This window comes from Gymnoscopelus braueri, assembly GCF_963280865.1.
Source record: "Gymnoscopelus braueri genome assembly, chromosome: 22".
Lineage (NCBI taxonomy): Eukaryota > Metazoa > Chordata > Actinopteri > Myctophiformes > Myctophidae > Gymnoscopelus > Gymnoscopelus braueri.
Window position 1 is genome coordinate 39,102,035 of NC_137624.1, and position 22,476 is coordinate 39,124,510.

At 40.2% G+C, this 22,476-nt stretch overlaps 1 protein-coding gene across 1 annotated transcript; it reads right to left on the reverse strand.

The window, feature by feature from the left end:
• Positions 1 to 1,074: 1,074 nt before the first annotated feature.
• slc45a2 (solute carrier family 45 member 2) lies at positions 1,075 to 21,537 on the reverse strand (the record flags this gene model as incomplete). Its single annotated transcript, XM_080419649.1, has 7 exons — positions 1,075 to 1,380; positions 2,026 to 2,231; positions 4,721 to 4,844; positions 5,814 to 5,957; positions 9,185 to 9,552; positions 17,392 to 17,568; positions 21,081 to 21,537. The coding sequence occupies 7 exons, from the start codon at positions 21,535 to 21,537 to the stop codon at positions 1,159 to 1,161; spliced, it is 1,698 nt and encodes a 565-aa protein (XP_080275775.1). The 3' UTR covers positions 1,075 to 1,158.
• Between the last annotated feature and the right edge of the window lie 939 nt (positions 21,538 to 22,476).

A 22,476-nucleotide genomic window follows, 5' to 3' on the forward strand; every position in this document is an offset into this window, starting at 1 on the left:
AATAAAGGTTTGAAATGAAATGAAAATTAATTGTTCCATTTTGTAGCTGTCCGGCAGAAACACCAGATCTCCATGTTTCATCTTTTTATGTTTTTTTGTTGTTGTAAATGAATGCCTTACTTCATCGAGCGATGGTATGTCGCATGACAGTAGCAAAAATAGCCAATCTACAAGCTTGTAGAACGCGTCACGCATTGTGAGGTTGTAAGCCAAGACAAGAAGGCAGATGCCTTTTGCACTATGCGAACGCTTTTTGGTCATTTCTCATGGTTTTAATGTAAAAAGGCTCTGTCAATTTAGTATTTTAAGGCGGACATTGTGAACATACCCTTAGAATGGATGTCACTACAACCACTTCCTCAATGTGACTCTTATAGCATCAATAGAAAATGTTCTGTTCAAAACCCATTTGGCAAGTGCACCTCCTTCTGCGACAAAGTATTGGTATGCTCTGGTGTTCACATTGTTATGGTGCAGACCCGTAGGGTACTGTAGGTATGTGAGGAATGTCTGTGGCGTGACTCCAAACATCTGACTCTCACCATGTAGGCCAACCACAGGTTCATGAACTGTAAGAGTGGAGTTCAGTTTAGTTTAGTTTATTTTTGATTGCATAAATCATGCATGTTGGTTAAAAACAACGTATTTCCATTGTTGTCCTCTCACAAACAAACTAAAAGGTGACAACCTTTGTTGTATGGCTGTCGTAGCTATGATAAATAAAACCAATTTACAACAAAAATGCATTTAAACACATTTTGAGGCTTCACCGGCGCGCTTCACCGCTTTTCTAAATGCTTCTAAATTTCGACGCTTTTCGGCGATAGTTCAGTCTTCTGTGTGAAATGTTTTTAGTGACTTAGAATGTGTTTAGAGCTTTACAGAAATATTGCAAATTGTGTCTAACTACCTGAACAGTGTTGAAGGTTCTACCAAAAGAGTGATTTTTTTCTACAAATAATCTACTCTAGGCCGCTGAGCGTTTGGTTCAGGTTTAGTGTTTTAGTATTCATGAAACACTGTAGATTTGTTATGTTTTTCTATATAAAAAATAAGCTTGAGAAACAAACAATAAAAAGTTATATAGAATCTTTATTTATTTAAAACAACATCATTCTACAATAATAACAACAAACAATCTCAAAAAGGCATTTTAAATCATTCCACATATCTGACGAAGAGTGCGATGAAGAGGCAGCCGAGCAGGGACGTGGCCGACGCCGAGAGGACCACCACGATGACACTTCCTGCGATGTTGACCAGAGCGCCGAGGCCCGCTCCTACGATGATCTGGGCCAGCTGGACCATGCAGGTGAGGGCAGCACAGTCCACCCCGGTGCCCCGCCGCACGCCAGTGCTGCCGTTTAACTTTCTCTGCTCCTGGAATTGTTGGTCATGGTGTATGGGGAGGGAAGGAACAGGTGGTTAGAGGTGGAGGGGAGAATGAAAAGGAGAAAAAAAGAGAGGAACGAATAGGCAGTGGCGTAAAGTAACTAAGTAACTAAGATTTTCAGGTATGTTTTACTTTACTGGAGTATTTCCAATGTTCTGTACTTTTACTTCTACTCCACTACATCTCTGGGACAAATATTGTACTTTTTACCACTACAATTATTTGAAAACTTTAGTTTTCAAAAAACAAATTGAAGATTTTAATTATTACAAAACATACATTAACGGTTATCACTTCAGCCCTATATACATTTTCGCCATTTGAAAATAGCCAATTGTGAGCTTGTAGATCTTCTATTTTCAAAATATTTGTATACATTTGAAAACTTGAAATGGGACATTCTGCACAATGAGTACTTCTACTTTTGGTACTTAAAGTACATTTTGATACCAATACTTTTGTACCTTTACTCAAGTACATTTTGAATACCGGACTTTTATTTGTAACAGAGTATTTGTATGCGTGCGTGTGTGTGTGTGTGCGTGCGCGCGTGTGTGTGTGTGTGTGTGTGTGTGTGTGTGTGTGTGTGTGTGTGTGTGTGTGTGTGTGTGTGTGTGTGTACATGCACACACCTCTTCCTCCAGCTGGTACTCTGCTATCAGGTTGTATGGGATGGTGTACAGGGTGCTGGACATGACTCCAAACACGGTGCAAAGGCTGAGCACGGCGATGACGTTAGGGAACAGACCGATGAGGCTGGTGCCCATCCCAAACACAAAGTACCCCACGAAGTAAAGCCCCTTCAGGCCGATGTAGGGCAACAGCAGGCGCTGCACATCTGGAGAGACACACAGTCTGATAAGAATCATAATAATCAAGACAACACACATAACTATAACGATAATACTAATTATATTGTTCACCATTGTATATATTTGTTTTCGTTGGCGTGAACTCTGCCATCCACTTGACTTAGAACGATTTATTTAAAAACTATATTTTTATAGTTATACTCAGTGGTGGAAAGTAACTAAGTACATTTACTTAAGTAAAATTTTGAGGTATTTGTACTTGACTTGAGTATTTCCAATTTCCAGTACTTTCACTTCTACTCCACTACATCTCAGAGGCAAATATTGTACTTTTACTCCACTACAATTATTTGAAAACTTTAGTTACTAGTTACTTTTCAGATATGAATTATGATATAATGAAACATACATTTACCACTTTAGCCCCGTTTTATACATAGGCTATTTGAAATAGCCGATCTACAAGCTCACAACGCGTCGCGATGCGACGCGTTGTGAGCTTGTAGATCTGCTATTTTCAAATATTTAGTACTTTTACTTTTGGTACTTTAAGTACATTTTGCTGCCAATACTTTTGTACTTTTACTAAAATTAAATTTTTAATTTTGGATTTTTACTTGTAACAGAGTATTTTTATATTGCAGTATTGGTACTTTTACTTAAGTAAAGAATTTGAGTACTTTTTCCACCACTGGACAGCAGAGAGAGAACAGAAATAGATCTGGTCACAATCTGTCTCTGCGTTTTATTTTGTACTGATGTGATATTTTATTGTTTCCTGTTTTCCGTGGTGTTGTACTTAGGTTTTACTCATACTTCACTTCTATGTACCTCTTATTTTGAAGTAAAATCCCTAGTGTTTCCTGTTGTCTGTCTGTCCTGTCTCACATATGATTATTGTTAGTTTGAGTCACTTGTTTGTGTCATAGATAGAGATATAAAGGTAGACACCTCCTCCGACTCTGGGGCGTCTGTATCGCGGCCGCCATATTAGAGGGGGCACGCTTCCTGACTACTGGCAGTGGTGTAAAGTAAGTACATTTACTCAAGTACTGTACTTAAGTACAATTTTGAGGTACTTTTACTTTACTGGAGTATTTTCAATTTTCAGGACTTTTACTTCTACTCCACTACATCTCAGAGCCAAATATTGTACTTTTACTCCACTACAATTATTTGAAAATGTTAGTTACTAGTTACTTTGCAAATATACATTATTTTATTATAAAACATACATTAACCACTTTAGCCCTGTTTTATACATAGGCTATTTGAAAATAGCCGATCTACAAGCTCACAACGCGTCGCATCGCGACGCGTTGTGAGCTTGTAGATCTGCTATTTTCAAACATTTAGTACTTTTACTTTTGGTACTTTAAGTACATTTTAATACCAATACTTTTGTACTTTTACTCAAGTAAATTTTGAATTCCGGACTTTCACTTGTAACGGAGTACTTCTACATTGCAGTATTGATACTTTTACTTAAGTAAAACATTTGAGTACTTTTTCCACCACTGACTACTGGCCAATCACACACAGCGCGTCTTTTCCGAGACTGGGCAGAATCTAGTAGTATAAAAATACTACAGGATAGAGGTATCTAGGTTTCTATATCTATGGGTTTGTGTCCTGTTTGCCCCTGCCAATCCCTGTGTTGATTTGAGTTTCACCTGTGTAGTGTCCAGTTAGTTCCCTGTGTATATATATGCCTGTTTGTTTCTTTTTAATTGTGCTTTTCGGATCCTCTGTTACTTGGACCTGTGTTTTGCTGTCAGTTTTGCCACACTGTTGTGCAGACTGGAGAATGAAGACGTAGTTGGTAGCCTACTTTGAGTGCTCAGTCGTGTCCCTGCAATTGGACCGAGCTTGAAAAACACGTGGCATGTGTAGAGGGTTTGTGTGTCTGTCGATCAGCGCCAATTTCTTTTTGTATATTAAAAAATATATATTTTTAAATTTTATGGTGGAAGACAATGGGGCTCTGATACGACTGTCATAGATCAGTGGTTCTCAAACTTTTTCATGCCAAGGACCCCCAAAATGATATGTATTTGGCCGCGGACCCCCATCTCAAAATATGTTGTTCCAGGGACCCCCAGAAGCAAAGATTTGAGTTACAAATGTCCGCTTTAAAATATATATATTCAAATTCACGATTTTTAAAAAACTAGTAGATCTACAAGCTCATAGTGCGGCACTCGGTGCCGCGCTTTGAGCTTGTAGATCTGCTATTTTTGAATAGCCAAAGTATAAAAGGTTACAGTGGTTCAAATTATTGCGATGCTATATTAACACATTTTGCAGGGGACCCCCTGGAACCCCACAAAGGACCCCTGGGGGTCCACGGACCGCACTTTGAGAACCACTGTCATAGATGACTGACATTACGGTCAGAGATCCACATGGGAGCCACGCCGTTCCCCATGTGGATGGATCCCGAGAGCCACATGACTTATCCCCCCCCCCCTCCCCCCAAACCACAGTAAAGCACATGACACGGAAACAGACTTACAGGAGAAGAGAGCTGAAGACACAGCATTGATACACAGCCCCCAGCATCCCACCTCCACACCCCGCTCATAGGTGACGTAGGCTGTAGAGTTATGATCAGCATACGGGTTTCCCTTGTATACAATCTGCATGGAAAGAGGAAAGGAGATGAGATCAAATTGGGAAATATCAAATCGTCAATAAGCAAATGAAGAGTTAAAGTTTAAGCTGAAATGCATTGGGAAATGCAATGTTTTTTTTTCCTTTTCTTTGCCAAGCCATGCTGAAATAAAGGCCTTTACATTTTTCAACGAAAGAGTGTGCTTTGGATTTTTATGTCAAATAGCCAAGTTGTTGGTGGAAAATGATTAAAAAAAATGTAATAAATAGTACTGCATTCAAATGAAATAACTACCAATTTAAATGTTACTGCTGTTATATTATGTTCTGTTTGATTTAATCATGTGATCTTTTTTCCATAACAAATCTCTAAATAAAGATATTTCAACTAAATAAGTAACCATTATGTCATACAGTAGCAGCAAGCATAAAGCGTGTCCTTTGATCAGCATGTATGAACTCCATAACCTCCATCAAGCATTATATATTGTATAATATTGTCTTTATTAGAAGGATAACCCCCTTGAGATGCACCATCTCATTTTCGAGGGGGTCCGTGCATTCATCATCATCTTTCCACCTTGACGATGATTTACTGTATATGTTGTTGCGCGTGCATGGTGAAAATAGGCGACCTATAAGCTCACACCGCGTCACTGCGCAATACGCTGTGAGCTTGTAGATCGGCTATTTTCGGTGCGAGAGACTTGCATGGCATATGAATCAGGCTTTAGGTTTAAAAAAGCACATGCCGGACTTTGCAGGTGGTAGGTGCACATTATACATACACCTTTACCCTCTCATGTGCACACTACAGACACAATGACAGTACAGTATAAACACACAAGGACACACACACACACACATGTGGGGAAATTGGAAATTGGCACGACAAAGGAATCGGGAGAAAAAGGTGGGGGTAATTGACTACTCTAAATAAACACGCGCGCAGCGCACACATACACACACTGTAGACAGCCTACACATGCACGTACCTGACCCATGAAATCAGTGAAGAAGAGCATGTTGCAGAGGAAAGCCGTCCATCCCAGCAGATGGCTGATACACAGGCAGCGGTAATGACCTGGCATGTTCCACATAGCTCTCAGCAGCTGTCTCAACGTCATTCTCTTCTGAGCCTGTACGCACGCACAGACAACAGGCACACACACACACACACACACACACACACACACACACACACACACACACACACACACACACACACACACACACACACACACACACACACACACACACACACACACACACACACACACACACACACACACACACACACACACACACACACCCCATGCCAATTGTCTTCATTACTAAATATATCCGTATGATGAATCTGATGAAAGTGTGTTTTCTGCTAATTATTAGCAGTGGTGGAAAAAGTACTTAAGTAAAAGTATCAATACTGCAATGTAGAAATATTCTGTTGCAAGTAAAAGTCTGGTATTCTTAATGTACTTGAGTAAAAGTACAAAACTATTGGCATCAAAATGTACTTAAAGTACCAAAAGTAAAAGTACTCATTATGCAAAATGTCCCATTTCAAGTTTTCAAATGTATCCAAATCTTTAGAAAATAGCAGATCTATCGCGACGCATTGTGAGCTTGTAGATCTGCTATTTTCAAATGGCCAAAATGTATGTAAAATGTAAATGTAACAATAGGGCTGAAGTGGTTAATGTATGTTTTGTAATATTAAAAAAAAGTAACTAAAGTTTTCAAATAATTGTAATGGAGTAAAAGTACAATGTTGGAAATACTCAAGTAATACTCAAGTAAAGTACAAATACCTAAAAATTGTACTTAAGTATAGTACTTAGGTAAATGTACTTAGTTACTTTCCACCACTGATTTGCATCAATAATTTGCATCATGAAGGCTGCAGCATTAAAACTCAATATACAGTATGCCACATAAATGATCGGTGTCCCACCACTGGCACACATAACATGGAACATATTATTTTAGGTTGTGGGATCCTGAACCGTTACCTTTACCCACATGTCCACAAGCTCTGAATGCTACCTCTTATTTTAAATGTTTTGCTTAATTTATACTCTGTGGCACGACGGTGTGGGGTGCCTAAAATAGCAGATCTATGTGAGCTTGTACGTGTGCTATTTTCAGGTACATGACACCAGCTGTACCACAAAGTATGATTCAGGCTTTAGGCCGCATTAATTCTCACATCAGATACTCACATCGAGGTGAGTAATGTTAAAGGATCTTCAGTCACCAAACTGGTGACCCCCAGGGGTCCTTGGGGGGATACCAGGGTGTCCCTAGCAAAATTAGTTGATATAGCTTCACAGTCATTTTAACCACTAACCATATTTTACACTTTGGCGCAATGCCGCACTACGAGCTTGTAGATCTGCTATTTTTGAAAAACCTTGAATATTTGTGCAAATCTTTGAATATATATATATATATATATATATATATATATATATATATATATATATATATATATATTTTGTTTTAAGCTAACATTTGTAACTCAAACCTTTGCTTCTGGGGGTCCCTGGAACAAAATATTTTGAGACGGGGTTCCGCGACCAAATGCATAACATTTTGGGTGGTCCTTGACATATTGCATCAATCTGGGATAACACACAATTATCCTAACCTGGCCTCCGCCCCTGTTCCTATAATGAACTCTGATCCTGCAAGTGCCCTGGATCCTGTAATGCAGGGTTTCTCAAAGTGGGTGCACCCTAGGGTGCCGTGATGCAAGTCCAGGGGTGCCGCAGAATACTTTGATAATATTTGGAATTCATCAATATCAGTTTAAACACTTAAACCCAGCTATACTTAATGAAACGGACCTGAGTTGCACTGTACTTGGTGCGTTCTTTTTCAATCTACACCAAAAACAACAGATCTACAAGCTCACGTTGTGACACATTGTGACACGTTGTGAGCTTGTAGATCTGTTTTTTTTTTTTGAAGTATAAAGTTAATTTCAATCTGTCCTAATGGAAACGGATATTTTAAGGGGGAAAGATTTACATATGTATGTACTGTAATATGACATAGATGTAAGGTGCTATAATGCAGGAGTGCCGTGGATGAAAAAGTTATTTACAGGAGTGCCCTGAGCCAAAAAAGTTTGAGAACCACGTCCGCTGCTGTAATGGATTCACCTCCTGAATGTTTCCTAGTGGGTTGTGGGCATCACTTCCTGTCGATTTGATCAGGTATCAGGTATCAAATCACAGGAAGTGATATGATGCCCACCACCCCCTAGGAAACTGTCTAAAATGTTAAGTTTTAGACATATAAGTCTTGTTTTGCTCCATTTGCATCCAATCCCTCTCCAAACAGATTGATTCTGAGATTGAAAAACAGCTTCAGAGCAATTCTGTCTCAGGCCTAAACCTTAATTTGACTCATAAGGAGCGTATCGCTCTCCATAAACTTTCCAAAGAATGATTATATTATTATTCAGATGGCACGATAGTGATTTTCTCCAAAGACCGATATATTTTAGAGGCTAAACACCAATTGTGTGTGTGTGCGTGCGTGCGTGCGTGCGTGCGTGCGTGCGTGCGTGCGTGCGTGCGTGCGTGCGTGCGTGCGTGCGTGCGTGCGTGCGTGCGTGCGTGCGTGCGTGCGTGCGTGTCTGGGAGGAAATGAAGTTGTGAGTCCATCAATGCTGTCACAGTTCTAGGAAAGAAGCTGTTTTTTCTAGGAAAGAAGCTGTTTTTTCTAGGAAAGAAGCTGTCTCTTAGTCCTGGGGTATTTCCGGGGAGAATGGGATTATGAATCCAATGATGTGTGTGTGTGCGTGCATATATACGTATGTATGTGAGCATGTGTGTGCTTATATTATGTACAGTATGTGTGTGCATGCATGTACAGTATGCACGCATGCATGTTTACATGTGTGCATGTGTATGCATGTTTATGGGGAGTGAACAGTGCTTTCACAGCTTTTGGAAACAAAGAGCTGTGAAAGCACTGTTGGACTCACAGAGAGCATGTTTTCTCGTGTATATGAGCAGAATAAGGACAACACCTCCTTCTCTCATGTTCCTGCCCTCCTTATTGTATCCTTTCATATCAACTGTCAAGATGAGTCTCAGTGATAGAGTACTAGATTATTCATCTGGACAACATTTAGTATCTCATTCAACTTATTTATCAAATTGTTAACATCAGTGGCTTTACTACTTTAAGTACATTTTGATACCAATACTTTTGTACTTTTACTCAAGTAAATTTAGAATTCCGGACTTTTACTTGTAACAGAGTATTTCTACATTTCAGTATTGATACTTTTACTTAAGTAAAGAATTTGACTTGGACTTGGACTTTTCCCACCACTGCATCACATACGTACCTCTCCGACCGGCTGCTTCGTTTTGCTGGAAGTCACGGCGTTGGCTTCGCCCAGGGCTGAGAAGGACCTGGGCCTGAGGTCCGACACCAGCGCCGGTACGGTTGGAGGGCTGGATTCTTTAGTCAGTGACCCGTAGCCATTGCTATGAGGCCCCAGTAAGCGCAGCGCGCTCGGGGGCGAGAGTTCCGAGTGCTCGATCTTGCCGAGAGGCACCTCCGGGATGCTGACCAGATGCACCGTGAGGAAGATGCCCCACGTCAGGGCTGAGAAGAAGTAGATGACCTGGTACTCTGAGCCCAGCAGCTGGCCCAGCGACGAATGGCCCCAGTCCATGGCTCCTACTAGATAACCACACGCTCCACCCAGACCTGAAACAACAAGGAGACAGAGGCTTGTGAAGCATTATTCCAGTGGTTCTCAAAAACGTTTTCATGTCAACAGCCCCCAAATTAACCCATATAAGACCGGGAAAGCATCTGTGTCATTTTAAGATTTCTTTGGGCTATTCAAAAATAGCAGATCTACAAGCACTCGGTGCCGGCGCTATGAGCTTGTAGATCTGCTATTTTTGAAAAATCGTTTAAAAGATATTTTTTGGGGCTTTTTCTGTTTTTATTGATATTAAAGTAGGCTGACAGGAAATGGGGAGAGAGATGGGGGGGGATGACACACAGCAAAGTTCGTCGGAATCGGGAGTCGAACCCGCGACACACTGTCATGCTGGATTACCAGCGAATGTGGTATTTTAAAGCGAACATTTGTCAAATATTTTGTGCAGGGACCCCCAGAAGCAAACAGATTTTCAAGAGTTTTCAAAAAAATCCACATCTAGAAGCTCATAGCGTGGCACCCGGTGCACTAATTTCAAATAGTGAAGGTATCTACGGTTAAAGTGGTTAAACTGATTTTGATACTACTATTTATTGACTAATTTAGCTGGGGATCCCCCTGGAACCCCCTCATGGTCCCCGTACCCCACTTTGAGAACCACTGCATTAAAGATATCTCTGACTGAAGGTAATTCCTGTGTTTTATCAATTACAATTTTGGCAGGTTTAGCCTTTTAGGCATTATAGCAGTCTTACAAGTGCAGGATCCGAGTAAATAGCATGAACCCCAGTCAACAAACGAAACGACAGGGTAAACAGTCATAAGTAGAATGTAAAGATAAATATTTAGTTATTCAAAGAAACTATAGTGCTCCAGGTAAACATCAAACCTAATATATGTCTAAAAACAACATAGTGAACACACTATTCTTAATATTTTAGTCTGTCGCTTAATTTAAAATGTTTTTTCACCTGATTCACCAGTTTGGATTTTACACAATTGACATTTAAAAGGTTAACAATATGACAATTGTTTGGGAGAAATAATGCATTGCTTAAGGATATAACATCCAAATAATATTGGACGGAAATGTGTTTTTGTAGTTTTCCCTAATCATGTGCTAAAGTATGGTGACGTTTAGCGGTGACTTCTGAGACAGCTTACACTAAGCTGAGGCCAGTGCCATGTGACAGAAATAATTCATCACTACTATACTAAGTATTTTAAACGTGGAAATAATTGTATAAACTATAACTTGCTTTTTAAATATAACTTGCAAAATAAACAATTTGTTTTGCCAGCCGAGCTGCTCTGTCCTTTCACCTTTATGTCCTGCATTCACGTGTCAATTAAATTAGCTATAAATCAAGGATAAAAACGCTATTTTGTAAGTAATAGATATGAGCTGTTGTCAATCGACAAGGACAAACCTGTAAAATCAGAGGAGCTGAGGAAAATTGATTTACTTTACAGTGCTTATCTATTTGTGCCAATGGATTTGACGTGCTTACACATTCTTGACTTAACCGTTAAGCCCCCTTTTTAAAAATAGCTTGTAAATCTGCAATTCTTGCCGTTTTTTGGTTTTGTTTTAAATATAGGGAAATATTTGCCTATAATGACAGGTCCAAAATAGGTACACCAGGTTGATAGTGGGTAAAATCAAGGTACACACAAGACAATGTTTCCCATTTCCATTATGTACAGTACTAGCAAACAATGAATATGATTGTTTCTGTGTTTGTTGTGATATGCATGTCATGTTCTCGATGATAAAAGACTAAAACTTTATGCACGATAGCGTTTGAAACAATGAGGGCTGCCTGCATTATGTCTGATGATGTGCTGTTCTGTGTGTTTTGCACTGTCCTACAGTATGTATCAAAAACCATATCCCAGGTTTATTTGTGTTATTTTGTAGCACACTTTGCTCAATTTCAATTTCTTTTTTATGTGCTTTATGAATAAAATTCACACATTTGTGTGTAAGGACAACATTAAGTTCCATTCCATGTTTCCACATTTTGTTCTTCAATCTAATATTTGTTTATAATAGTCTATAAATGTTGCCTGGGTCCAGACCATAGACTCTGCACTCTTCACTTCTCTCCTCTCTGCTTCCCTCTGAAAGCTGGAAACAGGTTGACAGTTCACTCCGATATCAAGCTACAATAAGTAGTTTTAGCCTGGTTTTTGGTAGAGTGCCAGCAGCACGTTTCAAAGTCAAAATATGGCACTCTCTCACAGCAAAGACTGAAACGTAAATGAATTGTCATTAATCCAGCACACGGCGTGCACATGGTACAGACTTCCGAGTCAAATCCCCCTCTTACCATCATTGTGAAACCTACTCTATAGTTCCACTGCACTCATAAGGTTATTACACTCTGGGGACATTTTGACACCATTCCATTTTGAGAGGCTAGTTGTCTATAACAGTGGTTCGCAACCTTTTCAGGCCACGACCTCCCAAAATTAATCATATTTGAATTGGGGACCCCCCCCAACCCTGACAAGCACTTGGAATTGCTGAGGCATTACATTTAGTTTGACTCGGTTCCACAGATATTGATAATATTGTGAAGATAGCCGATCTACATGCTCACAATGCCTCGTGTTGCGAGGCATTGTGAGCTTGTGGAATGTTTGCCTCTTTCTTAGATTTGACAAATTGGCCAATGTTTGACCAGTTTTTATAGTATTGTCTGTTGATTACTTTTGATGCAGTAATAGTCTCTTTTCTTTTCTTGAGGTATTAAAAGTCCTTAAATTGTCACTTCACTGTCATCTGGGGACCCCCCAAAGATCATGTGGGGACAGACATACAGTACAGTATTTATACGCATAAAATTATTAATGGATAATAATATCAAATCATTTGATATGGGTAGTCAATGGGTCTGTGATCACGCTGAAACCTCGCCCAAATTTGGAGTCGTATGCCATACTGTAGATAATGATATACAGTATGTCACAGACGACTGACGTCATAGATTACTGATGTCACAGGGCTGGCCGCATGAAGGCAGAGATCCACACAGGAGCTCTGCCATCTCTATGTTGATCGCGAGATCTACATAATTCATAATAATTATAATACTTATATTAAAATTGGCTAATGGGAGGACCGGCCGGCCGGCGGACCACGTCATCACGCTCATGTTACTATCTACTGTATGACTGAGCCATAACCATAATAAGGAGTTTCCAATGCAGATACGCCCAAAATATGGAGAATGCAACACTTCCGCATTTAAAATGCTACTGCGCATGCTTCTACCGTTTGAAACCCTAGTGCGCCTGTTCATAACTCTATGGACACGCCTATTCGACCCAATATTGGTACTTCCAGCAGACAGATTCTATTAGACCCAATGGACCCAATGTTAAACTTCCGGCAGACTTCCGGGTGCTTCAAACGCCACTGAGCAACTTTCATAGAGATGAATAGCTGGGGGCGGGCAATCCGCCCTCTAGATATATTATAGCTCTGATATATGGGCACAAAAGGAGGTATACCCATATATGGGCATGGGACAAGAACTGACAGATACAGAGATCTCCATATATGTGATCTGGTAGTTCTGCTATTTTTTAAGCTTACCAACAAAAAAATGTTTGCGAAATAATGACATGCCCAAAATAGGGAAGCCACGGTTTAATGTGCTTTATTAAGAAAACAGCCAATCTGACCTTTTGGATCAGCTATTAGACAGCAGCCACGCAACCTAGTATATTGTAAACCAGGCTCTCTCTCTCTCCACTCACCAGCCTCACATACCAACGGTAGCACTGGGCATCATGTGAATGGCCTCTCTCCTCTCAGCCCAGACCCATGACATGAGCACATGATTAGCTCTGGGCTGGATTACTGCCTGCCTGGCTGGGTAACACGTTCACCACACCCTGGGCCTGCTGTCAGCTGAGCGTATACAGTTTGCTTTCACATAATACTACACTATACACACACACTGACACATGTAACTGGACTCGCTGTGCTTAAAAAAAAAAAAAAAGGGGCAGTTTGTCTTATATCAGTGGTTTTCAACATTGTTCATGCCAAGGACCCCTAAATTGATATACAATTGGCCGTGGACCCCCCTCTGAATTTTTTTTGCGCCAGGGACCCCCAGAAGCAAAGATTTGAGTTGAAAAAGTATAATTGAGTTTAGAGTTAGTATGATTCACCGCTTAAGGCCTATTTTATACTTTGTCATACAATAGTGTTGGCCCCATGCAGAGCTTCACTGACTCAATGGCAGACTCTTTGTCCATTCATATTGTAACTTATTGTGGTGTTCTTTTGTTAATCTAAGTGTTAACTAGCTGGAGAGAAGATACCCCTATTACTGAACAAACACTTTAGCAGAATTTATCGTAACATAGAGCAAAATATTGAGATTCTAAATAAGTAAAACCAGCAGGAGGTTTAGCCTATCAAAAGGTTCTTTGTGTGTTTCAGGAAGAAGATAAAAAGATGCCAACATGGGATGAAATCCACTGATCTTCTTTAGCCTTATTTAAAAGGTCACTGGAACCATGTTTTCCTATCAGATAGTGGATTGTTTGGAAGTGTAATGTAATATTGGTAGTCAAATTGACGTCTAGCCTATTCAATATATTGGTCTTTGGAGAAAATCACTGTCGCACCGGTCTTGTCAGCAGGTCGAATAATAATATCACCAGTTTTGGAAAGTTCATAAAGAGCGATACGCCTTTTATTAGTCATATGGGGTTTAGGCCTGTAGTCTGAAAAGAATTGTTAGAATTTCAATAGTCCACACTAATATTGATCACAAGGAAGATTTATTTTCTTTGAAATATTTCCTGTCTGATATGGACACCTCCTTGCCTCCTTCTGATTTTATTGTATAACTTACAGATTGGATCATTCATAATAATGGTTTCATATTTAATGATGAAATTGGCAAACAATGCATTGGTGTTCCTATATGCGCTCTTGAACACTTTTGCCTCAGACTACAGGCCTAAACCCAATTTGACTTATAAAGAGCGTAATGCCCTCGACGAACTTTCCAAAAATGATATCATTGATCTCTGATCTGCCGCGACAGTGATTCTCTCAAAGACCAATATATATTTTATAGGCTAGACGTCAATTGGACTCCAAATATTACATTAAAGGTTCTATGACATTCATTTTCACTTTTTTTATTTTTTATGTTTTTTGGGGGGTTTTATGACCTCAATTACACCCAAAAAATCTGAACTTTGAACATTCAGTGGATTTTCTGTGGTCTGGGGTTTTCTGAATAATTAGGCTGAAAAGTAATCTGAGCTTGGCCCTTCGACAGTGAGGTCACAGCCGATTAATCCCGCCCACTCTCCTCCTTGCCCCTCCCCTCCCCTATCCTTTCCTTTGGGGGGGGCGGAGCAGAGGCGATGATTGACAGGCAAAATCCCTCACTAGCGACACCCGCAGGCAAAGATTTATTTTTTCATTGCAGTTGAAAAGGCTTTAGAAATGTGAGAGAAAAACACCTGCCATGGATCAATGGAGTGGAATTTTTGGTTAAAACTTTCTATACACGTTTGAAGGACCATGACAAAGACTTTTAATGTGTGGTAAAACTGAACGTCATGAAACCTTTAAGCTTCCAAGTAATCTACTATCTGATGTGAAGACACAGTTACTTCCATGACCTTTTAACGAAGGCTTAAGGCTTTGAAACAGAAGCCACCAAAATGTGGAATGCCCTGACACCACCCCTTAAAAAATGTGGATCACTGGCTTCTTTCAAAACAGGCCTGAAGATCCATCTATCAGGAGACCACAAGTGGAGGTAAAATAGCAGATCTACAAGCGTCATAGCACGGCACCGAATGCCGTGCTACGAGCTTGTAGATCTGCTATTTTTGAAAAATCTTGAACATTTTGCAAATCTTTCCTTTCTAAATCAGTAGTTCTCACTTGTTCAAAAAAAATAAATAGCAGATGTACAAGCTTGCAGCGCGGCGCGAAGAAGTGACGCGCTGTGAGCTGGTACATCTGCTATTTTAGAAAAGCCAACTAAATGACACAAATGCTTTCCCGGAAAGCATTTTTCCTTTCAGATGAGCCCCAACACTACGAGACAAACTGGTACATAGATCTATCTTCCTCTTGAGAAGGAGATGGCTTTAAAAGACCTGTAGGCAGCTATAAATGCATGCACTGCCCCCCCCATCGCTCAATCCATCATCTCATGGATGCACTCACAGTCACAACACACAGCTTGTTCAAATGATCTTCAAATCTGACTGTTTAGGCATTTTGTCAGTGGTGGAAAAAGTACTCAAATTCATTACTTAATTAAAAGTACCAATACTGCAATATAAAAATACTCTGTTACAAGTAAAAGTCCAGAATTAAAAAATTACTTGAGTAAAAGTACAAAAGTATTGGCATCAAAATGTACTTAAAGTACCAAAAGTAAAATTACTAAATATTTGAAAATAGCAGATCTACAAGCTCACAACGCGTCGCGATGCGACGCGTTGTGAGCTTGTAGATCTGCTATTTTCAAATAGCCTTGGTATAAAATAGGGCTGAAGTGGTTAATGTATGTTTCATTATATCATAGTTTATATCTGAAAAGTAACTAGTAACTAAAGTTTTCAAATAGTTGTAGTGGAGTAAAAGTACAATATTTGCCTCTGAGATGTAGTGGAGTAGAAGTAAAAGTATTGGAAATTGGATATGCTCAAGTAAAGTACAAATACCTCAAAATTGTACTTAAGTACAGTACTTAAGTAAATGTACTTAGTTACTTTCCACCACTGCATTTTGTTATGCAAGAATTCTCAAACATAACCTAGGCCTATTTTGTACAATGCAGTCATGCAGTGAAAATAGCTGATCAGCTATTTTCTGCCTGCATATTTATAATCATAATCAAGTATAATTCAGACTTAAGTGGTTAATGTGGTTATCTTTTTTGCGATCTAATCTCTGGTCTGGAATGATAGGTAAACTTGAATTTGAGTCATTTTTCCACAAATTGAATCACATTTCACCCCGTTGGCATGCGTTAACCTTACCAATGCAAAATATGAAAAAACAAAGGACTTGACTTCTGTGTCTGTGCAGTTTTGAGGCCTGCTGAAATAACTCTATTTTTAAAATGAGAGAGCAAGTGAAGCTCTAACATAAGTATAATAATAGAGGTTTATTATGGCTAAGAAAAGGGGTCTGATTAAACATTACATAAAATCGGTCATAATGAGCTCATTCCAAGGCTCTGTCTCCATTTTGTCCGTTACAAAAGCTTGACAATTGAATCACTTTCAACCTTGCATCCCTATTTCAGGTATGTCATTATAGGCACCAACAAAAAGCAGATCTACAAGCTCACATGTCATGATATGTCACATTGCAACACGTTGTAGGTGTCGGTGAATGAGCAATAATATATAAAATGCCTGCACACCGCTTGCTGTGGGATACTGAAGTTTCCTCTGGATTAATAAAGGTCTATCTATCTATGCAGTCTGAAGAAGTGCAAGTGTGGTCAAAACGTCACTCAGCCATGCACTCAGGTGGTACCAAAATAAATCTGCAAAAGGGAGCTACAGTGTGCGAACTTTTATCATTTGTTCTATCTATCTATGCAGACATGTTAGTGTGGATGCACGTTTCAACAATGGGCAGTCAGTCAGTCAGTCAGTCAGTCAGTCAGTCAGTCAGACAGACAGACAGACAGACAGACAGTCAGTCAGTCAGTCAGTTACTAATATTGAATAGGCTTGCCTCCCACGGTCTGTCACATTTATTTTAAATGACAGCGCAAAATGGGCACATATCTGTGTGTGTGTGCGTGTGTGCGTGCGTGCGTGCGTGCGTGCGTGCGTGCGTGCGCGTGTGTATTCCTACATACCTGTGAGTAGAGCATGGTAGTGCAGGCCTCTCTCCTTGTCGTGATGTGAGCACACATCAAACAGGTAGGCTTTGACGGGCCCGTCGATGAAATCCGCCGCAAAGTCAAACAGCACGACTCCAAACATCACCACCACGATGGCCCACACACTCTTCAATCCCTTGTCGCTGACTATTGCTGTAAGACAACATGATACGCAAAGGTTTAGTCCTGACAAAAAAAGCAATTTAAACACCGTTTAGGCAGATGTGAGATGCCACCTGTATGAGATAACACATTTCATGATAACTTTGCTATACAAAGGTTTTTGATGCGTTGTACTATACATGGTCATAATGTTCAGTTTGTCAGTTCAGGAAGAGAATAAGAGTTAATAAACAATATTGTATGGTTGAAAAGTATAATCCATCTTCATTTAACATCATTGTTAACGAGTGTCTGATCAAATTAATATAAAATATATACATATTGAATCAAGCAACTCAAAAACTGTCTGTGATGCACACAGATGCTTGAGAAGATAAAGTTAAAATGACACCAGAAGTGTTTAAAAGTGAAATACCCCTTTAAATTGTTAAGATCCAGTGTTATGCCAAAGGTCTTCCCCAAATATATGACTGTGGAGCAGGCTGGTTGAGTTTCATGGCAATAGTTCAAATTGGTAAAGAAATATTCTGAAATGATTTGGTTCCCATGGAAATGAAAACAGTGCAACGACCACAGCCTGTGCTGTTTTGTACACTTGTATACTGAACAAATAATGTCCACAGAATGGTGCAGTGATTCAGAACAGCATGACATGGCATTGTCTTTCACAACATTGTTACAACATGAAGGTGAAGGTATTTGCTAAAAGGAAATTACTGTGAAATTATGTTTAACAGATAGTACAGTGATTTCTTAATTCAATGGGTTAGGATTAGGGTTAAAAAGTCACTAAAACTATTTGTCACCAGGGGAGATGAAATAGCCTCTGGAGAGCTTCTGGTTTTTATCGTGATTTAAAATATTTTGAAAATGATTATTTCCCCCCCATCAGTTTTGGTGCGGTTTCCTGTGGCACTTGTAATAATTCTAATAAACGGGGAGATAATCAGCTTATCCATAGTACTCTAAGAAGGAGGGATTAGTGTAGGTACAGTATATAGAGTACTAACACCATTATTATAGTAAATTCCAGAGCCCTGGTGAAACGGTGAGCAAGTGAAATAACAATCACAACATTCATCTCACAAAACGTACATTTCCAGCGGTCAGCATTTTTCCCCTGAATATCTTCTGGCTTAAATATGAGATTTGAAAGTTCTCACAGTTTGAGCAGAACATTGTATTTTCAGCTTACAGAAGCATTATGGTGCTTACACACACCGGGGGACATTTCTTTCATGAGATTAATTCGCCATAAAGTATATTTGTTTGTATATAATTGTTGTTTGTATCATGGATATTACACGGCGATAAAGACAGGGGCGTCAATTGGGTATGGCAAGGTAGGTGCCATACCTTGGCTCCAGGAAGAAAAAAAAAGAGAAAAACAAATGTATTAAAAAAAATCATGAATAGTAGCCTAATACAGGTGAAAGACCATTGTGTATTGTGTTATAGGTATAATGCATAGTTTCCCAAAATAAATCGCCACGTGCCCAGGATAGGTGTCCCTTATTTTAATCTCTGGGAGTTGGCAACCCTAACCTTGCCATACCTCAACTTTTGCTGAACTGACGCCACTGGATAAAGAGACACAATTCTTACTCGATATGAGGTCGATTTTTCACAGCAAATAAAGGCATCAACCTTCAACCTATATGCATGAGGCAACAGCTATATGAATGGTTTATGCACAATATTTGCTCCTTATTGTAACTCCTTTTGGGAAATGTATTCATCTCGCCCCCTGGTGTGTAAAAGACCTCCAGGGGTTCAGTTGGTATCAATAACCATCATGCATTTCATCACCAGTATATCATCTCTCAACCTTTTGTTTCAACAAACACCCACTCATGCTTTACATGGTCATGCTTTAGACTTTAGAGATACTTAGAGATGATAAAGGTTCATTAGGGGATGCAGTATTCTGCATCACTGGCACTGGTTCTCAACATGAGGTCCAGGGACCCCCCTGGACCTTGACGGGGTTCCAGGGGGTTTCCCAGTTCAATGATAGTTCCCAGTCCCAGACAAAAAAGATCATATCAAATGGGGGGACTTAACGCATATAAAACTGGGGGTCCTTGAAATGAAACCACTTGACAATGACTCATATAAGGCATTGGTTCTCAAAGTGGGGTCCGGGGACCCCTGGGGTCCTTGGGGGGGGGGGGGTCCCCAGCAAAAGTAGTTGATATAGCATCCCTGGCACAACATATTTTCAGATGGGGGGTCCGCAGCCAAATATTTATCAATTTGGGGGTCCTTGACGTGAAAAAGTTTGAGAACCACTGATATAATGAGTAGAATAAATCATAATCAATGGCAATATGATTGATATATTCAAATCCTCAAACAAACAAACAAACAGAGTCAGCCCCTATATTTTTCACAGATAATCTGACTAGGATACAGTAAGTGATTATACAATGAGTCAAAACCTACAAAACCATATCATTTCCACTGCAACTACCCCTCCAAATTGTTGCTGTAAATATGTCATTTGCCTATTTAAAATCAAGCGCAGATATGCTTCTGTGGACACTAAAAGCTCTTCAATGTTAAAACCTTAGCAAGAACGGTTGTAACGGTCATTCACAGCTAGTAGTCAAAGGGTTACTGTTTTGTTTACTGGCATTCTCAACAAACTATTATTAAAATAATTATAGGCGTAATTTAACCACTTTCGCGTTCCTATTTTGGCCATGTGATTATATATATATTTTTTAATCACAAATAGTTCAATAGTTCATACAAGCTCACAATGCTGTGAGCTTGTATGTGAGAGCTATTTTCGCTATTGGTCGTACAACAAAGTAAACAGGGACTTACGTGGTTCATACGCTTTCATTAGTGATAATCAGTTCTGTCTCCAAAAAACAATACCCACCTCTTCCCACACGACATAATAGCACCAGCTCCCTCCCTCTCATACTCTGTCCGTTCATCTCTTCATTCACTCCTTCACTTCCCAAAGTAAAAGTACTCAAAACTTTTCAAAATGTGTCAAACATTAAAAAAAATAGCAGATCTACAAGTTCAAACAGCGACACGTTGTGAGCTTGTAGATCGGCTATTTTCAAATAGCCTATAGGTATAAAATAGGGCTAAAGTGGTTAATATATGTTTTATAATATAGTGATTTATATTTGCAAAGTAACTCGTAACTATAGTTTTCAAATACTTGTAGTGGAGTAAAAGTACAACATTTGCCTCTGAGGTGTAGTGGAGTAGCAAATTGGAAATACTCTAGTAGAGTAAAAAAGTAACTCAAAATTCTACTTAACCCTTTAAGACCTGAGAAGATTCTAGAAAGGTCTTCTAAATCCAAAATTTTTTTTGAAAGAAAAACCCAATTATTTTTTCCTTGATTTTTCAAAAATAGCAGATCTACAAGTTCATAGCGCGGCACCGAGTGCCGCGCTATGAACTTGTAGATCTGCTATTTTTGAATAGCCTAAAGAAATCTAAAGTGACACAGATGCGTTCCAGGTATCTTAAGTACTTAGATACGTCCCATCCCAGACCAGTCAAAGTCTCACCTGAGATAACGGCGTCTCCGTTGAGGAACAGCGTGATCCCGATCAGCATGAGGACGCCCAGCGCCAGGATGTAGGGCCTCCGCCGGCCCCACGGCGAGCGGCAGTAGTCGCTGGCCGAGCCGATGATGGGCTGCAGCAGGAAGCCCAGGATGGGGCTTATCAGCCACACCAGGCTGTAGAGGGAGCGCGGCAGGCCCACGCTCAGCAGCACCGGCGTGACGAACGCCGCCTCCACGGCGTAGCAGAACTCCCGGCCGAACATGACCGCGCTGTGGAGGAGGAGGCGTCCGCGCGAGAGCCGGGGCCGCTCCACCTCGCCGAACAGGTGCTCGCCGCTGTCCATGACGTAGCCCTCCTTATTGGACGAGCCCCCGTAGTGGTCCGTAGAACCGGCGGCGGGCTCCGAGAGCCGGCAGGGCTGGGGCCTCGAAGACCGGTCCTCTGATAAAACGGTCATGGTCTTTGGAACGACAGAGAGAGAGAGGGGTTATAGAGGGAGAAAAGAGGGAGAAAAGAGAGAGAGAGTTGTAGTAGTAGTAGTAGGGTCTCTCTCTCTCGGTTGACCTGCAGGGCCGGATCGTAGCAGGCTCAAAGCCAAGTAAGTCCACTCATGCTCAGCTCGGGATAATCCTCTGTTCTACTGCATAGCTGAGCAATGAGAGCCAGAACGCACTGACACACACACATCCCTCTGGTCCTACCTCACGGGCGTCTGACCACCAAGCAGAAAGAGAGAGAGAGAGAGAGGGGCGAGATGAAGAAAGGAGTCTGAGGAGGGGAGGATAAGAGAGAGAAGGGTGTGTGCAGTGGTGGAAAAAGTACTCAAGTGTTTTACTTAAGTAAAAGTATCAATACTGCAATGTAGAAGTACTCCGTTACAAGTAAAAGTCTGTAATTAAAAATGTACTTGAGTAAAAGTACAAAAGTATTGGTATCAAAATGTACTTAAAGTACCAAAAGTAAAAGTACTAAATGTTTGAAAATAGCAGATCTACAAGCTCACAACGCGTCGCGATGCGACGCGTTGTGAGCTTGTAGATCGGCTATTTTCAAATAGCCTAGGTATAAAATAGGGCTAAAAGGGTTAATGTATGTTTTATAATGTAATCATTTATATCTGCAAAGTAACTTGTAACTAAAGTTTTCGAAAATTTGTAATAGAGTAAAAGTACAATATTTGCCTCTGAGATGTAGTGGAGTAGAAGTAAAAGTACTGGAAATTGGAAATACTCAAGTAAAGTACAAATACCTCAAAATTGTACTCAAGTACAGTACTTAAGTAAATGTACTTAGTTACTTTCCACCACTGGGTGTGTGTGTGTGTGTGTGTGTGTGTGTGTGTGTGTGTGTGTGTGTGTGTGTGTGTGTGTGTGTGTGTGTGTGTGTGCGCACGACT